Source organism: Protopterus annectens, chromosome 1.part0 (assembly GCF_019279795.1).
Source record: "Protopterus annectens isolate FY-2018-M chromosome 1.part0, PAN1.0, whole genome shotgun sequence".
Taxonomy (NCBI): domain Eukaryota; kingdom Metazoa; phylum Chordata; order Ceratodontiformes; family Protopteridae; genus Protopterus; species Protopterus annectens.
The window spans coordinates 120,961,883-120,986,961 of NC_056725.1; the positions used below are offsets into that span (position 1 = coordinate 120,961,883).

Sequence of the window (25,079 nt, forward strand, 5' to 3'; positions counted from 1 at the left end):
TAGAGCAAACGATACGATAATCACAAAAATAAAGCCTTGCATGATGAATATATACTGTTTACACAACTGTTCCTTCTTTTTCTTTCTCTCTTACTGTGAAATCCACACAATCCCCCCATGTATCCCAGTTTTAATAAAATTTAAGAGCGAGTTAGTTTTTTTCTTAAAAGATATATGAAAATCTGTCCTCATAATTGCAGTATTTTTATCTGTTTTCAAATGTTCTCCCATTGTGCTTCTATAACTTATAGTTTTCCATTAAAATGTCCTCCCATTATTCCCTTATTACATCCTGTTTCCCAAACTTCAACATTAAAACACATCTCATACATGGTAAAATACACCTCTCTAGTAACTTTATCCTCAAGCCCTTTACTTTTTTCTTTGCTCAGCTGAAAGCGAACTTTGTCTTTCTTACTTTCCATCTGTGCTAGACATCATTTAGCTCACCTCTTATTATTAGCAGTAATTTCCACATCATTTTATTTATTTATTTATTTATTTACTGGCATTTGATTACCGGCAAAGTCTGACTGGATAGGTACCCATTTTCAGAGGAGGCCTAGGGGTGAAAGCTATAAAGTATTACAAAAAAATTAACAATAATTTGACAAGCTTCAAAAATAATAAAAAAATCTACAGTTTAAATAATTATACAAAATTAGACATAATGTGACAACATTGGTTAAAAATAGATATGACTTATATGATAATAAATTAATACTGAGAGAAAATTTAGCCAGTTTAGAGAAATTAAAGGTAATTTAGCGTAATTTGTTTGTTTGTGTCTTTTGGCTTTTCCCTGTTAGGGGTCGCCACAGCGGAACTCCGGTCCGCTAATGATTGGCAGTAGATTTTTACGTGCCGAGTTGCCAGCCCTGACGCACAACCTTCAACGAAGGTACGCCATTCATGCATGTCTCCACACAGAAGATGCTGTAGCTGAGAATCGAACAGGACAACATCTTACTGTGAGGCAACAACGCTACCGCAGCACCACCACCGCAGTTTAATTTAGCGTAATAGGAAAAGGAATTGCAATGTCAAGTGAGGAAAAAATGGTTATGTCAAATTTATATAGAGAGGGGAGATAAATTGATGGAAGACAGGAAGTGAGTAAAGAATGGGGAGTGAGGAGGTGTATGGTATGAAAACATATTTGTTCATAATCATCTGCGCAAGTTAGAAAAAGTGTTACATTCATTTGTTTTTCTACTTCTCATTGTTTATCCTTTAATTCTATACTACATTCTTCAAAAACAGCATTCACATCTACCTTAAATGGTAATGTTCAACACTAATAAATGCTTTTTTACACTACATATTAATAATTTAGCTTCACCTTTCTGTCAAACTATATTATCAACACAGTTTTAATTCTTTTTTTGTACCACATATTAATAGTTTATCTTCACCTTTCTGTCAGGCTATATAATCAACAGATTTTTAATGCTTTTTCACACTGCATATTAATTGAAAGGCAGAGACTATGCTATGATCATCAATGTAAAAATGGCATATGACATGTCATACATTGATGATCATACCATAGTCTCCGCCTTGCAATTTTATTAACATCTGAAAACACAATTTTCCCTGTCAACTCTTCTTTTCCTTTACCTTTCTTCATATTTCATATATCATATTTCAACCCACATAGCACCATGATCTGAGAAACTAACATGTTGTTGATTGCCTTGCAAATATTTTAGTAACTGACATGACTCCTTGATCAATTTCATGATATTGTTTATCATGTATATAAAGTCTATTGTTACCTACATGTAAACTCCCATTTCCAACATTTCTTGACATACTTTGATGCATTTTGAATTCTTCTTTAGTCTCTTCCTTAAATTAGAATTAAAGTTTCCTGTCACAGAAATATTTATATTTACTATCATATACTGTTTTAATTCTTCCATAAAATGCATGTCATCCATAAACAATAGGGTCTATATTAGATTAGCGAATGCTTAAAAAAGTGACCGCTGATTGATCGAACTTATATAAGTGAAAGCTTAAAATATCAAAGCAACAGAAACCTGAATTTTTTCCTAGGGATAGAATTTGTTGTCCGTTTCTGTTGCTTCAGTATTTAGAGTGCTGTGGTGGAAAGTTACGGGTCGGGTTTAGGTAAGTGTGCGATTGTGTGGATGTGAGTGTTAGGGCGGGTTAGGTGTTAGGGTTAGGGCGCGGGTTAGGTATGTGTGCGATTGTGTGGACGTGAGGGTTAGGGTGGGTTAGGTGAGTTAGGGTTAGGGAGCGGGTGAAGTGAGTGCGTGATAGTGACGGACCTTAGGGTTAGGGTTTGGATTAAGGTAAGTGGATAGTTAGTGGTGTGTGTATAGTTTAGTGTATGGTTAGGTGTCAGATTTTAGGTGTATGTGTATGGATTGCTGTTTGTTTGGTGTGCTTGTGTTGTGTGTATGTGTTTTGGATCAGCGATTTTTTTCATGGGAAAAAAATCGCTGTTCTGACAGTTTGAGATTGTAAGATTTTGCTTACATAAGTTCGATCAATCAGCGTTCGCTTTTTTAAGCATTCACTGATCTAATATAGACCCAAACAATAGCATTTCTCAGTAATTGCAATAGGTATATTCACAAGTTTACCATCTTTGATAGTCAAAGACACCAAACCCATTCATGTGCAATTCAGAACAGGTCAGCCATCAAACATTTTTAATATTAGAAACATTATGGTATTATTTTTTGAAATGGTGTATAAGTTCATAGTCCTTAGTTCCAGTGGCAAAAAATGCACAGTTGTTTAAAAAAAATCTGATTCAAATTACATTCAGTAAGTACATAGTCAGCCCAAGGGCACAAAATGCCTTCTGGTCACATAAAATCAAGAATGTCTCAGTTAGTCTGAAGTCTTTAAACGTAATTTTATAGAATGATTCATTTTTTCTAAGTAAATCAGTGATCTAATGTCTTTCACAGAAAACCTAGTGGTACATTGACAGTGACACAAGTAAAATATCTGTCAGACAAACTACTGTCTGCCTTCTTTCTCTCAGTTCCTGCTGTACAATCTTTTCTTCCCATTGCTTTTGGAAAGAAGGTGCCACATGCTCATAAGACAGCATCTTTTCAGCAGACTGTGTCTTTATTACACTTGGAGCAGTAGACTGTGCAGGACTAACATACATTGCTGGCCGTGTCTCCAATATCTGTTCACCAGTGTCATAGTGGTCTGTCTCCTACACTTCTTTCTTCTTCTTCTTCTTTTGTCTGCTCCCGTTAGGGGCCGCCACAGCAGATCAACTGTTTCCATTTCTTCCTGTCCTCTGCATCGTGCTCTGTCCCACCAACCAACTGCATGTCCTCTCTCACCACATCCATAAACCTTATCTTAGGCCTTACTCTTTTCCTGTTACCTGGCAGCTTCATTCTTAGCATCTTTTTCCCAATATACTCTGCATCCCTCCTTAGAACATGTCCAAACCAACGTAATCTTGCCTCTCTGGCTTTGTCTCCAAACCTTCCAACCTGGGCTGACCCTCTAATATACTTATTCCTAATCCTGTCCATCCTCGTCACACCCAGTGCAAATCGTAACATCTTCATCTCTGCCACGTCGAGCTCTGATTCCTGCCTTTTTATTAGTGCCACTGTCTCCAACCCATATAACATAGCTGGTCTCACTTCCATCTTGTAGACCTTCCCTTTCACTCTTACTGGTACTCGTCTGTCACAAAGCAGTCCTGACACTCTTCTCCACCCACTCCATCCTGCCTGTACTCTCTTCTTCACCTCTCTTCCACACTCACCATTACTCTGAACTGTTGATCCCATGTACTTAAAGTCATCCACCTTTGCCATCTCTACTCCCTGCATCCTCACCATTCCTCTATCCTCCCTCTCATTCACACACATATATTCTGTCTTAGTCCTGCTGACCTTCATTCCTCTTCTCTCTAGAGCATGTCTCCACCTCTCCAGGGTTTCCTCCACCTGTTCCCTACTCTCACTACAGATCACAATGTCATCTGCAAACATCATAGTCCATGGGGACTCCTGTCTGATCTCGTCTGTCAACCTGTTCATCACCATTGCAAATAAGAAAGGGCTCAGAGCTGATCCTTGATGTAATCCCACCTCCGCCTTAAACGCATCTGTCACTCCCATCGCAGACCTCACCGCTGTCACACTACCCTCGTACATATCCTTTACCACTCTTACATACTTCTCTGACACTCCCGACTTCCTCATACAATACCACACCTCCTGTCTAGGCACCCTGTCATATGCTTCCTCTAAGTCCACAAAGACACAATGCAACTCCTTCTGACCTTCTCTGTACTTCTCCAGCAACACTTTCAGAGCAAACATCGCATCTGTAGTGCTCTTTCCTGGCATGAAACCATACTGTTGATCACTAATCATCATCTCCCTTCTTAACCTAGCTTCCACTACTCTTTCCCATAACTTCATGCTGTGACTGATCAGTTTAATCCCTCTGTAGTTACTACAGCTCTGCACATCACCCTTATTCTTAAGAATCGGTACCAAAACACTTTTTTCTTCATTCCTCAGGCATACTCTCACTTTCCAAGATTTCATTAAACAATCTAGTTAAAAACTCCACTGCCATTTCACCTAAACACCTCCATGCTTCCACAGGTATGTCATCTGGACCAACAGCCTTTCAATTCTTCATCCTCTTCATAGCTATCCTTACTTCCTCCTTGCTAGTCCACTGCACTTCATGATTCACTATCCGCACATCATCCAACCTTCTCTCATTCTCTTCATTCATCAGCCCTTCAAAGTACTCTTTCCATCTGCTCAACACACTCTCCTCGCTTGTGAGTACATTTCCCTCATTATACTTTATCACCCTTTCCTGCTGCACATCTTTACTAGCTTGGTCCTTCTGTCTAGCCAATAGGTACAGGTCCCTTTCTCCCTCCTTAGTGTCCAACCTTTCATACAACTCTTCATACCCCTTATCCTCAGCCTTCGCCACCTCTCTCTTTGCCATGCACCTCATCTCCTTATACTCTTGTTTACTTTCTTCATCTCTCTGACAATCCCACTTCTTCTTCGCCAACCTCTTTCTCTGTATACTCTCCTGTACTTCATTCCACCACCAGGTCTCCTTGTCCTCCTTCCTCTTTAATTCTCAGACTGTGCACTCACAATAGCACTTTCTTGACAATCATCTATACATATTGCAGTGACACAGCAGAAACATCATCTGGTTTGTCAGACTCCATAAGTTGTAGCAAAATCTCATTTTCCATACTACCATCTGAAACAACCACAATGCTATTAGAATAACTAGATATGTGAGAAACCTGTGAGTCTGCAGATGACAGCATTTCTGTGACACCGCTACTCTAATATCTTCAGTCTCCTCCATTGGTAACAGCCCTCTGCTGCCAGCTAGAGAAAAGAGCAGGGACACTTCCCAGGTGCCTGGCCAAATTCCCCCATAGTAAGAATGCCACATTGGGTCTCTACTGCAAATCTGCTGTACTAGGCATAGGACTAACCCCACTAACAAAGCATAAATAAAATGTTGATCATTATGGCTGTCTGGTTCAAGATACAAGTGTTCACTGTTTTTTTTATCGCATGATTTATTAAGTGCAATATATTTTCACCTGTGGTTTTGCTAACTGTTCTGATGAAGTCTTTGTGGATGTAAGTGAGATGAAAATGCTTAACATTTTTGTAATGGGTATCTGGAATTTGCCAGTGTTTTTTTTCTGTTTGACTGTTTGAGGATAATTTTTGAAACACTATCAGTAAACTAGCAACAATACACCTGTGCATTAACAAAGTCCTTTTCTACATAAGCTCAAGACCCAGAAAGAGAAATTGGAAAGCAAGGAGTTACATATGGATCTTCTGAGGAAGAAAATTGCCCAACTAGAGGAAGAGAAGCAGACACGCACTGCCTTAGCTGTGGAAAGAGATGAGGCCAACCTAACAGTCAGGAAGCTACAAAAGAAAGTGGAGCGGCTCCAGAAAGAGCTAAATGTAGCTCAGACATCAAACACAGAGATTAAAGCTAAGTTGGCTGATACCAATGAGCTAAAGGTAGGCTGGTCAGATTTCCCTGTCTAGTGCTTCTTTAAATTCAAGAAATTGACTCATTCTGTTGTGGTCAAATGTATATTACACAAGCAAATTGAAAAATAAAAATAGTTAAAAATTGCAGTAATATTTGCTTTTCCTTTGAAATCATACTACAAAAACATGCCTACACAACATATTTTTAATTGTCAGTCCCAAAAACAAACAGACCCTGAAAATTTGACCAGAAGAAAAATTACTATATGGAACCATTATGTGTGTGTGTGTGTGTGTGTGTGTGTGTGTGTGTGTGTGTGTGTGTGTGTGTGTGTGTGTGTGTGTGTGCGTGTGTGCATGTGTGTGCGTGTGTGTGTGTGTGTGTGTGTGTTTGTGTGTAGCAACTGCAGTGTAGGTGTAGGATGCATTTCTTAAGATGAATGCACTGCAGTCTTATCCCATTCACTTGCTGTAGGTTCCTTACTTATGACTTGGCTGATGGAGATAGGGAAGAAATACTGCTTCTTGAGTGCAACATTTCTAATCTAAAAATATTGAGCTACAACATGTTAGTAATGATTTGTGCCAGTACTGCCTATGAGAATGGTGTTTGACTGCAAGTCTGTGTTGATCATCATGTCATATAGAATGACATATATAGTGTCAATATAGTTGTAGTTTGAGGACCTGAGTGTGTTTGCGGAACTTTTATTGACTGTGGAGTAAGTGATGCGGCAGGAACAGTGACAGACATTGAATGTTGTCATACCATTTCTTCCAGGGTAGCAGGAACATTAGAGCTAGAATAAATACATTCAGAGGTTGCAGTAGAACTATGTAACATACTGCATAAAATAATATGAATATATAAGTTTTTTGACTGTAATATATATTGTATGTGTGTGTGTGTGTGTGTGTGTGTGTGTGTGTGTGTGTGTGTGTGTGTGTGTGTGTAGGTATCTAAACAAGAACTGTACTAATATAATGTACTATTCTTAGAATCCAGCACCTGCTGCATCTTCATTTTTTCTGCAGCAGTGGGGCACAGTGCTATTTTATTGTAAGAAGTATGAGATATTAACCAGTATTCATAAACAAGCACTTTGCAGCTGTGCAGCACTACATTTCAAGGATGCTGTAGCACAATCCATAGCTGCTTAGATATGAGTCAGGACTTGAATAACGTTAGTAGTTAGTGAAATGAGCTGCAAACAAAATTAGTAGATGTATGTTATGGGAACAAGTGTCATTACGCAGGTTCACTAGAGTAGTTGTGCTATTAGAATGCACATGATTGGAGAAGGAGGCATCGCAGAAGTCTGTAGGTATGAGACTATTAGATGTCATGCTTGTGGAGATGCTCCTTATTACTGCTATGTAAACACTGACAAAAAGCCCAAGGAGGGCAAGCACAGCAAAATGACAATACAGTTCATCAAATAAATGGGGTGGAAAGGGGGAAATAGGATATTTAGAAAAGGAGGAGTAGCAAGCAGAGATAAACACACAAGGATAAACATAAGAAGTTTTCTTTGCTAGGAAAGGCCCTTGCTTCTCATTCAAGAACAGGAAGAGGAGGGTAGCTGGGGAACATAGAAATGGCCATAGAAGGGATGAAGGGCAAAGGGTATGTTGCAGGGTACAGAAACCAACATAAAATGCAGACTTAGGCATACAGAGATGGTACTGACACAACAGATGGTTACAGCAGTGGAAAGACATACACTGACAGAGTGTGAACACTTGGTGGTAGGGAGGACTGGATGACAATCAAGACATGAGGAGTGACACATAAGGTGGGGTAACACAGTGATGTGAGAATAGGGCAGGGTACATAATAGATGCTACACCAGCCAAAGGGTCAGTCCACACAGACATTACCTTTGTGGCATGCATCACGTGCAGGCCATTCTGGAGATCTGATGGTCGGGGCCTGGCAGTCTTGAGACTCAGCCAGCCATGTGAAAAGGTAATTCATGATCATGAGGCAGATATCCAGCTGTTGGTATACCTCATATGTCAGTTGTCTATGCAACTGATGCTTGGTGAACACAATAGGGCCCATCATGGACTCTATTAGAAGAGCAGCCTCCTCTCCTGTATTGAGAAATGCTCACAGGATGACCTTCACCTACCTGCTGAGAGGAAGGCCTGGAAATGACTGCTGTCAAAGCACCAGAAGTGCCAAGCAGTACATTCTGAGGTGACCACCACTGCTCTACTGCCTTTCTTTACAACTGGATCTGCTGAAGGAAATACAAACAAAAAGAGAACACATTAGTACACACACATATGTTACACATACTATGAAGGTTGCACAGTGTAGTAGTGCACATGATATATTTACCTTGCTACCTGAAGCATCACTGTTGCTTTCTGAGGCATCCTTCATGTGTAATCCTATGCTCTTCCAAACACTGTAAGGCAAAGTAACAAATATGAACAGAGTTGAGCTAAAAAAGGAGAGAAAAAGTTGCTTTCAATAAAACTCTGGCACTCTGTCTCGAGTCTCTATTTCCCACTGACTAAGCTCTACAGGGGGATTCCATTCAGGTCGCTATAGCAATATCTGCAGTGCTCAACAGAATGGATGGTGCCAATGGGATCACTCACTGTCCTGGCAAGCTAGACACAAAGGCCCATCATAATGGACAAGGAAGTGCACCTAGAAAACACTGTGGAGAAAGAACAATAACATCTTACTGTTCTTTGGGCCCTGAGCAGGAGACCTGCTGTTCTCAGCTCCTGAAGCAACCTTGGCACTCAGACAGGTCCATTCATGGAAAAAAAGGGTAGCTCTGTGAGCATGGATGTGCACTCAGATATCATGTGACATAGACCATAATTTATCAGTGAGGCTACAAAATGGTTATGCAGTATATATTAATTACACTATGCACAAGTATATAGTGCACACTCCCAGGATGGGTAAGGATGAGTTGGAAAGCACAGCATATGCTGATTGCACATTGTGTACACGTAGTCAGAGACAGCCATGGTAAGATCCCTTATTAATGGAATAGATGTGCTACAAAGCCTGAATTAACATGCTAAAAAGTGACATCACCATAATGTTAAAGATGGTGATAATATGAGAAACTGTGGAATCAAGACATTCAATTTTGAAATTGGCAAAATGAGTTCACTGAGGGCATATTAGCCACCTGGTAATGCCAGACTACACTGTACTGAACACCCATGATGGATGGCATTAACAAGTTTATCTTATAACTGCTATATGTGGATGTGGGAACACATCAAATGAAATGACACTGTCATACCAGGCTGTGGGTTGGAAGTCATCAGTGACAATGCACACAATGGCAGAACATGGCATACAGAGCATGGTGGCCTCCTACATCAATTGAGGTTTGTAAGTTATGTTTTGGGTGACAATTTGAGTATAATATTACAGAGATTCAATGCACTGATATAGGAAGTAGTGGCATTATAATAGGCCCATGGGTACATTACATACTTGATGGGAGTAGTGTCAAACCATGGTACAGGACAGGTAAGCAGACACCTTATGGGGTGGAGAAGCATCATATACCCATATGGGACATCCATACTCAGCCATGCACATACTGATTAATGTGTAATCCACTACTAATGGGCAGACGTGGGAGCTAATGACTGGAAAAGTTCACTACACAGGAATGTAAGGTGTTACTGCAGGCCTTCTGCACACATGGTAAATGCATCTAAGCTAAATATGTACAAGTCTTTTCAGGAGCAGTTGTAGAAGGGAAGGGTACAGGATATCAGTGCCCTGGATGACCATAAACCATCAACCTTCTCAAATAAGTGATTTTATGCAACATGAAATGCTACAGTGTAAATGTATGTGTTTGTTTTTTCTTGCATTTACATAAAGATGTGAATTTTATACCTATAGACTTGCATGTAATGCTTTGCTTATCTATGTAAATACTCTTTTACTATATATTACTCTTGCTATTTGCAATGTAAACCTGGCATAGCATATTATTATTTGTCAAGGGAAATATTTCTCCCTGTGTCTCCTCTGAAAAGGTGTACTCATGCCCATTTGGACAATCCTGGCTGACAAAAGTGCAAAATAAATTTATTTTATTTTATTTATTTTATTTTATTTTTGTTAACCGGGAAAGTCCGACTGGACACAGGTCCATTTTCAGCGGAGGCCCGGGAGAAAAGCTCCATGATACAATACAATATTAGATGAAAACAGTACAAAGCAATTCTTAACATTTATAAGTAGTACAGAGGACCATTTACATGGCATGGGATAACTAGAAGAATATACAGTCAGTACTCTAGTAGAATATACAAGTAGGACAAAATAATACAAATATATATATATATATATTTTTTTTTTCCCTTCAAAATATTAGTAGATATAAAGTTGTAATACATTTATGCTTTAGTATAACTGAGAAGTAAATAAATGCCCATAGTGGCATAAAATAGGGTAAAGGTATAGGAAGGATGAGAGTAAGATAATCTCTGTTAGGTATTGTGTTAGTCTAGAAACAGATTAGAGTGTTTTTCAGGTAAGGGATATGGTACAGAATAGTACAAGTTTTGGAATGTTTACTGCTTCAGTGATGGGGACACAATATGGTATTGCATGCTAAGAAAAAGGCATGGGCATTGGTAATGATATCTCCACCACAGGTAATGGACCATCAACATAGAAGATGCTTGTAGAGGCAGAAGAGTTTCTGCTGTCCCTATCTGGGTGGGAGAGGGGATGGTCATACTCAGTGATTGCCTGGATTTCAGTTTGTGATGAATGCATAGCTATCTGTAAGGGATGCACCAGGTTAATACTAATTGTCATATTGCCATACAGAGTATTGCAGTGTGTGTGTGTGTGTGTGTGTGTGTGTGTGTGTGTGTGTGTGTGTGTGTGTGTGTGTGTGTGTGTGTGTGTGTGTGGAAAGACTTGTTCAGCAGGATGCTTCTGTATTTATTGACATTTGTTGACTGGGAAAATCCAGTGGGTCAGTAACCCATTTTCAGAGGAGGCCTGGGGAGTATATCTGTCCTCTAGTTACTTCTGGTGTGCAACTGCAACTCCCTGCACAACAAAGTATGTGGGTGTCTCCATGGTATTCCCACAGTTTGTCATATAACAGTATTCCCACCAGGACGGGAAGCATTTTTCAAGGCTACATGAAATATTTTGCTTTTATGCTTTCAAAAGTTCCACTGGTGGAGGGCCAGCGCAGTGGAAGAGCACATGCCCAATCTAAGCTGGCCACCTATGCCTAATGATGATGATATTATACATGTGATGTGATATGACAGCTCAGTGGCATTGTCAGAAACATAAATAGTGGAAGCCTCATCAACATATCAGATGTGTGAAGAACTTGAGCAGGGCAGGCCAAAACCCCATCATCACCAGCACTTGGTAGATGTTCTGTGAATATACTGTACAGGAGTAACCAGCTGAGGTGTCATCTGTGAGTCATGCTGTCTCTGATGTTGGTGTACACTCCACAGGGTGGAAAGAAGTGGTAGTCCACAAAGCCTTTGAATGCAACATCTGGTATTAATTCAGCATATTTGCAGTCAGTCATCCAAGCAAAAACATCTTGTTACCCATAACACAGGAGAGCTAATGAGTGTGCTGCATTGCCAGTGGGACAGTGTGCAATACCTGCATAGCCTACAAGATAACATCCAGTGCCTTCACAATGACATGGAATATAGGTCAGGGAGAAGAAGTGGTTGCTCAGGTCATTAGTGTCTAACACAGGTGCATCCACGCATCAGATGGTAACAATCATCATGACAGCCTTTACAGATTTAGCTGTCCATGGTCATAGAAGGCTGCAGATGTGAGGTGGCTAGATTCAGGTCAGGCATACCTAGATTACATAGACTGTTCCTGAGGCAGCATCAGTGTTTGTTCTGTCCATGCAGGTTACATGTTCCTTGGTTCTTACTTCCTCTGCATACAGGGATACAATTAGACAGCCTTGATACTTCAGCAGGCTGCTTCTTTGCAGTGGCCATTGCATTCTACAGACCACTCTTCTTCTTCCCTAGCTTCCTCTGGTGTAGTCCTTTCAACCACCATGGAACAGGGATTAGATACATCCTCTGTGGCTGTTTGAGTGCCCTCTGTGGGCATGGAAGAAGCAGTCTTATTTGTCTGGGAGGAATGAATGGTGAATACTTCTCTGCCTGGTTGGACTAAGATGACCTTTTCCCATGGTAATGTCCCTGACATGATTTGGGCTGCTTCTGTGGATATTCCTGGTAAAAAGAAGCACAGAGTTACACATTTGCCTTCACCTACCTCTGTTACCCTAGATAAGGAAGGAAGGTTTATTGGGCTTGGCTCAGGGCTTAGTTCAGGCCCTTAACACTTCACATTCTACTTTTACTAGTAAGAGAAAAAGAAATTCTTCTCTTTCTGAAGATTCCAAATGTGATGAACAAGGAATGGAACTGGAGGGAGCAAATTTCAATTGTTTTATTTATTTATTTTATTTTGAATGTGTTAACTGGAGTAGAGCACTGATGCCATTGGACCCATTTCAGTCTCAGACCGGAGAAAACAAGATAATTACATAATAGTTACATGTTATTATGTGCATATATTATATACAATGATAACAATCATTCAGAATCTTATAGTATCATCATCATCATCAGCCCCATTTTTTTCTCATTTTCTACATGGGGTCAGACTATCATGTTAACTGTCGCCATCTCTCTTGATTCAATGCCACACTCCTGCCTTCTTCAACATTCATACCTGACTGTTGCAGATCTTCTCTCACATAATCCATCCACCTATTTGCTGGATGTCTTCGTTTTCTCTTACCATCTTCCTGTCTGTTCCAAATCTTCTTTACCAAATTGTCTTCTACTTTCCTGCATACATCTGAACCACCATAATTTATTCTCTTTGATTTTTATCTGAAATTGGAGCTACTTTCATTCTGCTCTTTAGTCCTCATTTCTTTGTCTGTCCCACTGTGTGCATCGTACCACCCTTCTCAGGCACTTCATTTCCATCACCTCTAGTTTCTTCATCCACTCTGCTGTTACTGCCCAGGTTTCTGTACCATACAGTAGTACTAGCTGCACCATTTTGTCTTCTTCTTTGGCATTCTTCTGTCATAGACTGCACTTGAGAGTCTATGCCAGTTGATTCTAGCTTTAACCTTTTCATTTAGACTTCCCTTCTTCTCAACCACCCCTCCCAGATACTTGAAGGCATTTACCTATTCCACTGTCTTCCCTTCTATCTGAATTCTCAGCTTCTTCTGATTTCCTCCATTTGCTGCTATTACCACTGTCGTATCTGTGCTTAGTTTCATCCCAAGTGCCTTCAGTTTTGCATTCCATTCTCCTATCCTTTGTGAAGTTCTTGCTCAGAGTCTGCCTGTAATGCCACATAGTCTGCAAACAGCAACATTGTTGATCTGTCCCTTCTGACCTGTTTGCTAATGTAGTCCATCACCAGTATGAGCAGCACTGGGCTCAGAGTTGAACCCTGTGAAAAATTATATGGTGCTGCTTACTGTGATAGAGTTCAAGTCTTCTTAAGACACTCAGTCTTGCTTGCTGGATTCTGCTGAAATCAAAGTCTGGTTATATTTGCATTCACAGTCTGTTGCATACAGAAACTTGCAGAATATACACTGATGAGAGAATATACTTTGCAGCATCAACTTAGAGCAGTAACAAATAACTTTTTATAATAAACCAAATGGAATAACGTTGCAGCTTAAAGTACTGTTCCACTTTACTTCTCATATAGCACAGATGATGTGAGAGATATAACATTTACCTCGAGACAAATGTGTCTCTACCAATACCCCTAACATAACTGGATTCATACAGATCTTTATATACAATTTTAGTCATGCACATACATATGCATTTCCTCTTGGTATTCTATTTTGGAGAATTGCTCATCCTGTAGATACAATACTAATTGTTGCAGATGCTGACGCAAACTGATGACTTAATAATATTATTTTTCAGCTTTTCTGACAGTGTGAACATTCTGTTTTTTGTCTTTTGTATAAGAACATCTGTTCTTGTGCCAAGGAAACAGATTGTAACAGTGTCATAAGCATGTCCTGTTGTCCATGCAGAAAAACATGTTTTTCACAGTGTTCTTTAAAAGCAGATTTTGCATTTTTGCTCTTGCATACATCCTGTTTTTATGTCTGTAAGGGAAAAATGTCCATTCAGCAGATTCCTTATTTTCCAAGCCACGGTCATTTAGTATGGATGTTGATCACATATTGCTAAACTCTATTTCTACATTTAAGCAAGCTTTATCTTATACCTTATTTATGTTGCATATTTGTAGCAAAGTTACTTTCAACCTTAGTGTATTGTTGAGCACACTCTAACAATTCCCTCTTTTTTATTTTAAACTAGGGAAATAAATTCAGCATTATTTGATAATACTTTTTCATTATGACAATTAACAACAGTAACTTGACTAGCTTTTGCTAAGCAGACTTTAATACATGTAAATAATAGACAACCAGGCATTACAATAACAATAAAAGAAATTAAAAATACAGTGATTTTTCCTGTCCGTCCTGTAAATAGATTACTAAACCATTTACTCCAATCATCATTCCAGTTTTTTCTAGTATGTTGAGACACTTGTGCAATCACTTCTAAATGTATTTTTACAGATTCTGTTTTGTCTGGAATAAATGTACAACATTGGGATGCTAATATGGAATCTAATTTGGCGCACACCTACTGTCACTGGAAACCCCTCTGTGAGACTAAACACTGTTTGTACTTGAGTCATTGGGTCCTTCTACATAGCCTGCACTAATTCTACCAATGTTTCTTGGACCTTGAACCACCAAAGTACTACCCAAATCATCTTTCTTTGGATTTTGTCATATGCTTTCTCCAACTCTAGTAATGCCCAGTTGGACTCTTTCCTCATCTCTAGTGTCTTCTTAACTATCTGTCTCACTGCAAACATCTGGTCAGTTGTGTTGCATCTTGAATTGAATCCTAACTGCTCATCTCCCATCTTACATTCTACTAGTCTGCATATCTGTTTTTCAGTCACCCTCTCCAGAACTTTCATGCAATGTGACAGGAGTTCGATACTTCTGTACTGTTCATAGTTGTGGATATCCCTTTTGTTCTTCTACACTGGCATGAGTATGCTTATTCTCTAGTCATCTGGCATATGCCTTTCTCTCCACACTGCCAAGAGTACCCTCAGGAGCCATTTCTCCCCAATCTCACCCAGCATCTTTATCATATCTGCTGTGACCTCATCTGAGCATGCTGCTTTCCCTGAGTTCATTTTCCTTAGTGCTATTCTTACTTCTTCTAGGGTGGGCTACTCCTGTTCTCTCATCATAGGCTATGTCTATGACAGTACAGCTTTTGTGGGGTTTTCTTCACTCAGAAGCTGCTGAAAATACCATCTGCCTTTGATGTCCTGTGGATTGGTGAGCAGGTTGTTGCTGACATCCCTTATGAAGGGTGTATAACTATCTTTATCTTTCTGTCTTTGCCTTGCAACCTGATATATTTTTTCTGCTACCTACTGAGTCCCTTTCCAGAAGCTGGTAGAGTGTCTCCAATCCCCTGTTCTTTGCTATTGCAACTCCTTTCTTAGATTCTTTGCTAGCCAACCAATATTCCTTCCTAGCCTGGTTAGTCTTGTCTATCTTTCACTTTTTCTTGCATTCCTTCTTTCTTTTGAATGCTTCTTTGACTTCTGCATTCCACCACCAGCTTTCCTTATGTACCTTATTTCCATACCTGGCTCGGACACATATCAGTACTGCAGTCCTCACAAGGCTGTTTTGAGGTGCTGCCATTCTTCTTCAACTCCACCTATTTCCTCCACTTCTTGGGGTGTTAGAGCCCTGAGTAATTCCTTAAACTGTTGTACGTTCTCTCCAGTCAACTTCCAGGTCTTCAGCCTGGTCTCTGTTGACCTTAGAGCCTTCTCTGACCACTGCTTACAGATGATTGTGGCAAACCGTGGTTTATGCTGTGGGCCGACTGTTTCACTGGGGATGACTTTGCAATCATTGATTCTATATCAGTGCACTTTCCTTACTAAGAGGAATCTACCTGAGTTGCATGTTGATCACTCTTGTTTGTGAGCCTGTGACTGTCTGTCTTTCTGAACCATGTGTTGGCTACTATCAAGCCATTTGCCAGACAGAAGTCTAGAATGGCCTCTCCTTTATTTCTGTTGTCCAAACCACGTGGAGTCAGGTAGTCCTCATATCCTCTGTCCCAATCTGTGCATTCAAGTCACCCATTATCAGCACCAATTCATATTGTCAAGCTTTATCTAGTGAGTCCTGCAACTGCTATTTTAATGCACTCCTTTCCTCACTATCACAACCCTGCTGTGGGGCATAGGCTGAGATTATGAATACTGCCCTATCATTACACTGGAGTCTGATTGCCATGAGTCTGTCACTAATTCTGATGATATCCCTCACTGCTTTCTGAAGCCTCTCTCTCACCACAATTCCCACGCCATTTCTAGCCTGCCCTCCTCTTGAGTAGTAGACTCTGGATCTCAAGCTAAGTGGCTTCACTGCACTACACTTCCATCTACTCTTATAGTATAATATACACAAAGCAAAAATAATATATTTCTCTTCAGTGTATTTTTGCAAACTAATTGTTGCATGATGGACTTATATTGTCAAAGTACTAGACAGACATGAGCTTTCTTGTGACAACAAAAAATATTTTCTGAATGCTTATTTATCGAGATATTTACAGAATGTGGAAGAAAAGGCTTACTTGTATAATTAGCAATGCAAATAACACTGAATATCTCTTTTAAGATGTTCAACTTTAAAAAGAAAAGATACACAATTTACTTTACAAATATCAATAACAATTTTCATCAGCATTATCTAAGGTTGCAGCTGTTAGTAAGTCACTTGGTTTTAGAAATAGCACATATGCGAATATTGCATGTCTTCAAAATCACTAGTAGATAGCAGTATCTGCATTGTATGTGGACAACGACAGAGTTTTTTTGTCTTCTACCAGGTCCCTCAAAATGTAGTTCTCACAGTTTTGAAAATATGAATGTAATTATGCAAAAAAAATTAACAAAAGGCAAACAATGAATTACTATTTCCACTACAGGACAGTAGTGATGAACAACCTTATTTTAATGTCATTACATATGCAGTGCTCTCTTTAATGATACATATTGTTAATTGGTAAGATATTTAGTTAAGGAAGCTCCATCAAAAATGCCTAGCTGCTATAAGGAGCTAAGGATGCTATCTGGAAATATACAAAAAAGGAGATATATGCTTGATGAGTTACCTTTCCCAGTTTCAAACTGCCTATCTCACAGAAAATTGGGTATGCTGCATTTGCATTTCTGCTTGGGCAGGGAAAACAACAAATAAAGCTAAAATCTTTTCTCTCTTCCTGCAAGAGGAGCAACACAATACCAGCAAACAGAGTATCAAAACCCAGCATAAACATCAACTCACAGACTAGACCCAGAAAACCTTAGAGTCCATTGATAATTAAATAGGTATATACTAGATGTAGGTGTATTAGGCTACCAACAACTAGGACTCATACAGGCTTAGCCATGCAACCCAAATGTGAACCACAAATTTGATTTATATAAGAGGGTGATTTACTGACTGCCTCTGTCCTTCAGAGACATAGGTGACAGACCATGGGCGAATTTCCAGTTATCCATCCATTGGTCCAAGTTACACTTAAAAAGGGATAGGGAGGAATTCTGCTTCACACGAATGGTAATTCTCTGAGAAACATATCTGTCTCTCCAACATGCCCTGTTTATGTCTCAAGCAAAATTTAGGGCTTTCAGTCTCATAGTTCTGATGCTGTTTGTTTTCTGGATGTGCAGGAGGTTCATCAAAACAAGGTTCAGGGATGCCTTGTATGTCAGGCAAAGATCATCTCTCAGAAGTCTGTATGTGAAGAAACAGGTCTTTGATGTGATCAGCATAGGATGTTGTGTTTACTCCCTCTATTATTTTTGTAAGGAACCTTTGTGGATGTTCCAGTGTTGCTGCATGTGTCTAGTCAGGTACATACCAAAGGGGGCACTATACTCTATGATGGGTCTGATGAGGGCTGAGTACAGTCTGTCTGGATGCAAGTGCCATGCCTTTGATTATAAGTTGAGCAACACAGAAGAATTTTCTTATTACCTTGGACACATGTTGGTTGGAAAGTTCACAGATCTCTAACTAGTGAAACAACTTTTAGGGGTGTTTTATTGATGACTTAGTTACTCTAGGTGTCAGACTTCCAAAAAGTTACTATAAAGCATTTCTTGGTAATGAGATTTTGGTACCCACCGTTTGTCTGTGTTACTCCTTCCTGAAGGTTGTTTTCATCTTGGGGGATTCAATGACTGCTCTCAGTTTGCAATCGTCTGCAAACTTGGTTAACCAGAAGCGTTTGACATTTGCTTTGACATTCGAGAAGTTGATGCCAAAGATGAGTGGGCCTAGCACTGAGCCCTAGGAGATGCCACTGATGACTCGCCTCTTTGTAGAAGTAGTGTCACCAGTTATAACCTCAGGAGTTGTATCAGTGAGTCAGCTAGCTATACAGCTTGTTATAAAGAGGTTTATATATTTTTCCATATGTTTATTGACAATACCCTACTGAGCTATTGCATCAATTGCTTTAGCCAGCTTTAGGTAGGCAGTATGCACCATTTTCCCACCTCTGTTGCCTTTGTGACCATTTTAAAGAAGTTCACCAGATACAGTAAGCATGACCTTCCTTTGACAAAGTCAAACTGGGATGGATCCAGTGTCTGGAGGTCTACTATGTCCTTGTTGACAATTTCCATGATAATTATTTCCATGGCTTTGTGACTAAGACTAGTCAGACTAATGAGTCAGTAGTTTCCTGGATCTGTTGAAGTTCCACCCTTATAAAGGGAGATGAACATTTCAGTACTCCATTCACGTGGCACAAAGCCTGTTTTAAGACTATAGTTAAATGATGACTCAAGAGGTCCTGATAAGTCATATTTTAGACTGTTCAAGAGTCATCCTGGGATGTTATTGGTGCCCACTGAGGACGTGTTCTTGGCTTTAGTGAGTGCAGCCAGTATATACTCCCCTAGTTATTCTTGAGTTTATTCATTTTGAGGGTACTTTTTGCGGGATGGTTGGAGGTAAAGTTAGAACTGAATTTGTTTGCTAACAGGTTCGCTATATTGCCAGGCTTAGTGAATGTGGCATCATTAACCCGCAGTTCAGTACACTGCTATGTGCTACCCTGAGGTTTCTGACATAGCTGTAGAAGGTCTTATGGTTATCTTTCACCTTGGAGGCTATGCTAACCTCAAGGCTGCCTTTGCTTGACCGAATTAGCCCTCCTACTTGCCTATTTACCTTGATGAGAGAGTTTTTATCTTTATGGGAGTTACTGATTTTTGTCGTCATTTTTTTTTCCTTTTGTTGTATATCCTGATTAATTTGGGATGCCTTCACAACACTTTGTTTCTGAGGCTTGTCCTCAGCTTACTTCTTGTAGGTACAGCAGTCTGTATGCAGCCACTGACATGGTTGTAGCAATTCAGCATAGACTGCTGTGCTTTTCAGGTTTGGAGGTGTATTGAATTTTGACAAACCATCACTTAATAAAAGATAATTTGCCCTGGAATAGTTCCTAAGTGTTACTGGTTTTAATGCAATTACAGGGCTAATTTTTATTTTGAAGGAGGCATCTTTGTGGTCGGACATTAGCAGGGAAGATAAGACTTGGGGGGGTACAGCATCTCATATTTGTGAGCACAAGGTCCAATATGTTGTACCCTCTAGTGGGCATATTCATTGTTTGGTCAAGGGTGTTTGTATTTACGAAGTCCAGGAATCTCTGTGTCTGTAGATTTAAGGTTGTGCAGGATTCCCAGTCTAAAGAGGGATAATTAAAGCCTCCCATGAATAGGGTGTTAGGTTGGATGGTAAGTGTCTCCAGTAGGTCCAAGTATGCGTTGTGAGCTTCTTGAGACATGGCTTGGATATTGTATGGGATTTTGTGTATGATGATCTGCATGTGGAGTAGCTCCGGCACATCATCCTGCTTGACCATACCAGAGGTATGCTTGTTACAGATGTATATTAAGACACCTCCACTTTTAGCCCTTGTCTGTGTAGCTACTGGTCTAAAAGTGGGGAAGGCACTGAAACCTTGCACTACTGGAGTACCCACTGCCATTTTAAACCATGTCTCTGTAACTACACAGATGTCATTATTCTCAGGTATGGGGAAGGCTTGGAGGGAGTGTAGTTTTTTGTTTAGGTTCCTGACATTGAGCAGTAACACCTTGAGGTTCAGTTATGTTGATTTTGCTCTTTTGGTAGGTTTGACAATTTGGCATTACCTAAAAAGGCCGTATTAGGGTTGATAAAGTTTTGACTAATATTTGAAAGCCTAGAGGGGAAAGTTGCAGACCATACTTGGCAAAGCAATGTGGTCTGTTAACCATACCCTACCAAGCTGACAAATACTAGATCCCCTTAGAATGAGACCAGAAAGACAGCCAGTTGTTGAAATTGATAATATTTTGCTCATACCATGGCATCATTTTTGGTGATGGTAATATGCTGCTCTGTGCTGGGCTCATATCAGCGTGAGACACACAGCCTGAAAGTTCCATAATGTCTTTCTTTATATAGTCTGGGGAGGTAATTTTCAGATCATTTACATCTACATGGACATTGATGGAAGAATACTGGTACCTGTAGCGTATAGACTTGAGGGCATGTGTGATTTAGTGGATCCTGGCTACACATAAGCCAAAGAAGAAGGCTACCAGTATGTTAGTTAGCTGCAATAGATGAAATTAAAATAAAACCAGAACCTGCAATGCAGTATGGAAATATTCATTCATAAGCACATAAAAAGAGGGCTAATTCAACAGGTGCAACTGCACTTGTACATAGCGTGTGTCTTGTGTACTTGTTTAGAATTCTTAATTCTTAATTGTCAAGCTCACATGTTAAAGTTTTTGCTTGCATCTTATGAGAAGATGAAGAGCATAACTGCCACATGAAGGTAAATCTGTAAATGCTCTTTTATTGCTTCTGTTTCTCAAGTAACCGAACATTCTTTGAAAGGCTCTTATGATTCATCTGATGTGTCTTCCAGAGCAGCATCTACTGTACCTGTTATGAAATGATTTGCATGGTTGCATTCTCAAAATTTGCCTGAAGATGTTAATGCTGAAACTTTTAATTACTCATCTGTTCATCCAAATTATATTTGAATAGAGTAGGAGAAGTACTTTGCTTTATATGAAGTGGAAGACGGTTCCATACAATAGATATTCTCTGGGATAGATACCTATCCCTCCAACATGTTTTAGTTATTTATTCCCTTGAGTGGGAGTTTATTATATAATTGGACTTGCAAATGTGTAATAGGTGTAACATAATAGGTCTGTTAAATCTCTGTACGCAAGGCAGAAGTCACCTCTCAGTAGTCTGTATGATACTGAGAAGAAGGACAACACTTTGGGATGGCTTGCATGGTTTTATGACTTAGACCCTTGAGTTTTTTAGTGAAAAGTGTTATGGTTGTTCCAGCTGTGACACGTGTTTGGACAGGTACATACTGAAAGGTGAATTATACTCAATGATTGGTCTAATGAGTGCTGAGTACTGTGGAACATTTATATCCCTGGATCTAGACCTAATAACTTTGGATATAAGGACAAATAAATAAATCCACCTCCAATATAGCCAAGCAGCCAAATCACAAATAAAAAATAATATACCAGCCAAACACAACCTGAAAAACAAAAAAAATTAAGTAAGCGCTTTCGTGCTGATAAACTGCAATTCTTCAGACAAAAAAACAAACAACGTCATACTACTTTATATACCCTAAAATCAATTAAAAGAATAATAAAAACAATAAAACAATTAATCAATGTGGCAATTTAATTGCTTTCAATAAAGGTTTTAAAGGTATACTCCCATTCAAGCTGGGAGCCCTATGTGCTTGCAAGGTAGTGATCCATCTCAGTTCAGCAACCTCAACCTTATTTACAATATCACCACCTCTTAAATCAACAGTTAGCACTTACAGAATTAAAAAACTAAAAGTATGATCCCCAAAAGCTGATACATACCTGTACAGTGCACTGGTACCATCCTTATTTCTGATATATCTAAAATGCCGACATAGTTTCACAGATCCATAACTACAGGGTCAATTTTCTAGGGTGTTCTGTCAATGTGATAACTACAAGTGGAGTCATGCTTGCCAAGGGTATGATTATACACTTATTGGCATTTAGTTGTAATCCATAGTTTTGACACCAGCTATGTGTTTGGACAGGCCAGCTTGGAGGATCTTGCTGTCCTCTGAAAGTGTGTGATGGCACCACAATTGTAGTCATCTGCAAAAATGGTCAACCACAAACTCTTAACATTATTTCTGTCCTCTGAGAAGTAAATACCAAAGAGGAGTGGTCTAAGGATTGAAATATGTGGTAAACTACTAGTTGCAGGTGTTTTGGTGGATGTATAGCCACCCATCTTAACTTTCTGGTTTCTGTTTGTGAGACAGTTTGCTATCTAATGAATTACATAGGGACTGATGTTTAGCTGGGACATTTTATCTATGATACCCGAGTGTGGGATGGTGCTGAATGCCTTAGTGAGGTCCACGTAAGTGGTGTGCATCGTTTTGTCCTCATACATTGCTTCAGTAACTTCTTCAAAGAATTCAACCAGATTAAATAAGCAGGACTTACCCTTGGTAAATGCAAGCCAAGTTAGTTTACAATTCTGTAAGTTACCTTTATCCTTATGTATTAATTCCAAAATGATCCTTTCTATAGCCTTACAGATGATACTGGTTATGCTTATGGGTCTATAATTAACAGGGTCCGCTGAAGCCTCCCCCAACTTTGTGCAATGCAATGACTGTTGCTAGCCTTGACTCATCCAGCATGAAGCCTGTTTTAAAGCTGAATAGCTTCTGCAGGGGATCAGGCAAGTCATGTTTCAGTCTGAGCAGTGAGCAGCCTGGTATGTTATTTGACTCCATAAATGTAGTGATGTTCATCATATTGATCACTGCTGCAGTAGCTATAAGCTTCATGGGCTATATCTGCCAAGGATATAACAGCCATCCAGCTTCCAAAGCTTCAGGGCACCTTGCACTCACTTAAAATGACTGGCTGCTTAAGATGAGCTGACTAAAAGACAAGTTTGGGTGTCAAGCCCTCCAGATCTTTACTGCTGCCTAACAGTATGCTGCTCTGAGGTTTTTGAAGATCAACAGTTGGCTTGTGCTGTTGCTTTGCTGGACAAATAAGTTCCCTCTGGGGAAAAAAAAACATTCCTTTCAATAATTTTTGTTTATTGTTAGTACTTTCCTCTTCAGGAAATTTATTTTAAAGCTAGGAGTTTGTGTTTTTTTTTTATGGACTGTCACAAGATTGTACAGTACTTTTAAATAGAAGCTCCCTCTTCTCTTCTGTGTTTTTCGTCTTTTTTTTTTTTGGCTTGTTGGCACTCGGAATTTCAATTGTTGACATTTCAATAGGGAGCCGTTTATTTTACTTTTTTTTACTTATTTTACTTTGTTTAGTTGGTAAGGTGTTTTAAAGTGCTTCTTACTGTGTTTGTCTTTGAAAAAAGTGATTTTTAAAGAATTTAGTTTTTATCAACATTTACTGCTTGTTTTCCCAGGGAAAGCCACTCCATTATTAGTTTACCATGGAGTAATCTGTCTGCTGTGGCCATTTGTTATATCTCTGACCACTCATGTTTTCCCCAGATCCCTCTGATATAGCACCTACAACCACTAGGAACCAGGTTTTAGCCACATCCTCTGTGTCTGCTGGGTTTCCAACAGTGGGCAAGGGAGAGCCAGTCTTTTTGGTCCTGGGAGATGGAAGAGTGAAGACTTCCCTGTTTTGTCAGAATGTCATTCTCATCCCTGGGGAAGCTGCTACTATTATTAATAACATTGTTGGTCCCAGTTTTCCTGTCAGAGATAAACAGAAAACTAAGGCTGTGTCTACTCCTCCTCAAATTTCCTTTGGCAGGAGTAGTTTACTGGGTCTGTATCAGGGTTTAATTCAGGCTATTGATCCTTCTTGTAAAGTAGTTTCTGGAAAAAAAGCAGGATACTTCCTTTTCTGAATTCTGCAATTCAAGATTCTAAATTTGGACAGGAGGATGAAGGGACAGATACAAAGCTTTTTCCTTAGATTCTTATTTAGACTCAGAGGAGAGCTCATTTTCTGAGTGTTCCTGTAGAGGTGCTCTTTCTCTGAGACTATTTCTAGAATGTACCAGTGTTTTCTCAGTCCCTCAGAAAATACTATGAGCTGTTACAGAGGAAATTTCCAGAACCTGCACCCATTCCTCTAGTTTTGCCAGTTTTGGAGGATGTGCGTGTTACTGTCTGGAAAAATGCTGGATGTATAAAGTTCCTCAGTTGTTTAAGTTTTCATACAGTCCTCCAAAGTTAATCCAGTAACTAGCTTTAGTTACTCCTTCTGCTGCTTTCTCTGATAAGGACATGAAGATTATTAAAAACTATGGGAAAAACGTGTATGTTCCTGCAACTTTGATTTTTAGAATTTTAAATTGTCTTACTCATATGCTAAGGTTTGTTCTGAAAAATGTTGAAGGCAAGAGGAATGTTTTATCTGCATTTCTTGTGAGGAAAGATCTGCTTTAAAAATGTAATTTCTTCCATTGTTCAAGTCACTGCTCAGTGTAAACAGTGTGTGTATGACTGTTGATACTTCTTCAAGGGTTATGGCTACTGGTACTGCTTTGTGTAGGTTTGCAAGGCTGTGTTCTCAGTATCTCCCAGGTGATGTTAAAATTAGATTTTAAATTCTTCTTTGGACAGAGATTTTGTTTTTGGCCCCTCTGCTGCAGAGTCGATCAAAAAGTTTGATGAAAGGGGATAAGCTGATACAAGGAATCTCAATGAGTTTTCAGCCCTCCTTTTCCAAGTCTTCCAATGAATTCTGTAACTCCTCATCCATTTTTGGTAAGAAACATAATAAACAGTCTCAAC

General features: G+C 39.4%; 1 protein-coding gene across 1 annotated transcript in view; it reads left to right on the forward strand.

Annotated features, from left to right (window-relative positions):
• Positions 1-25,079, forward strand: part of CCDC170 (coiled-coil domain containing 170) — a 724,401-nt gene that overhangs the window by 632,517 nt on the left and 66,805 nt on the right. The window contains exon 9 of the mRNA XM_044088859.1: positions 5,814-6,056. Coding sequence (XP_043944794.1) covers positions 5,814-6,056 — 243 coding nt within the window. The remainder of the gene's footprint in view (positions 1-5,813; positions 6,057-25,079) is intronic.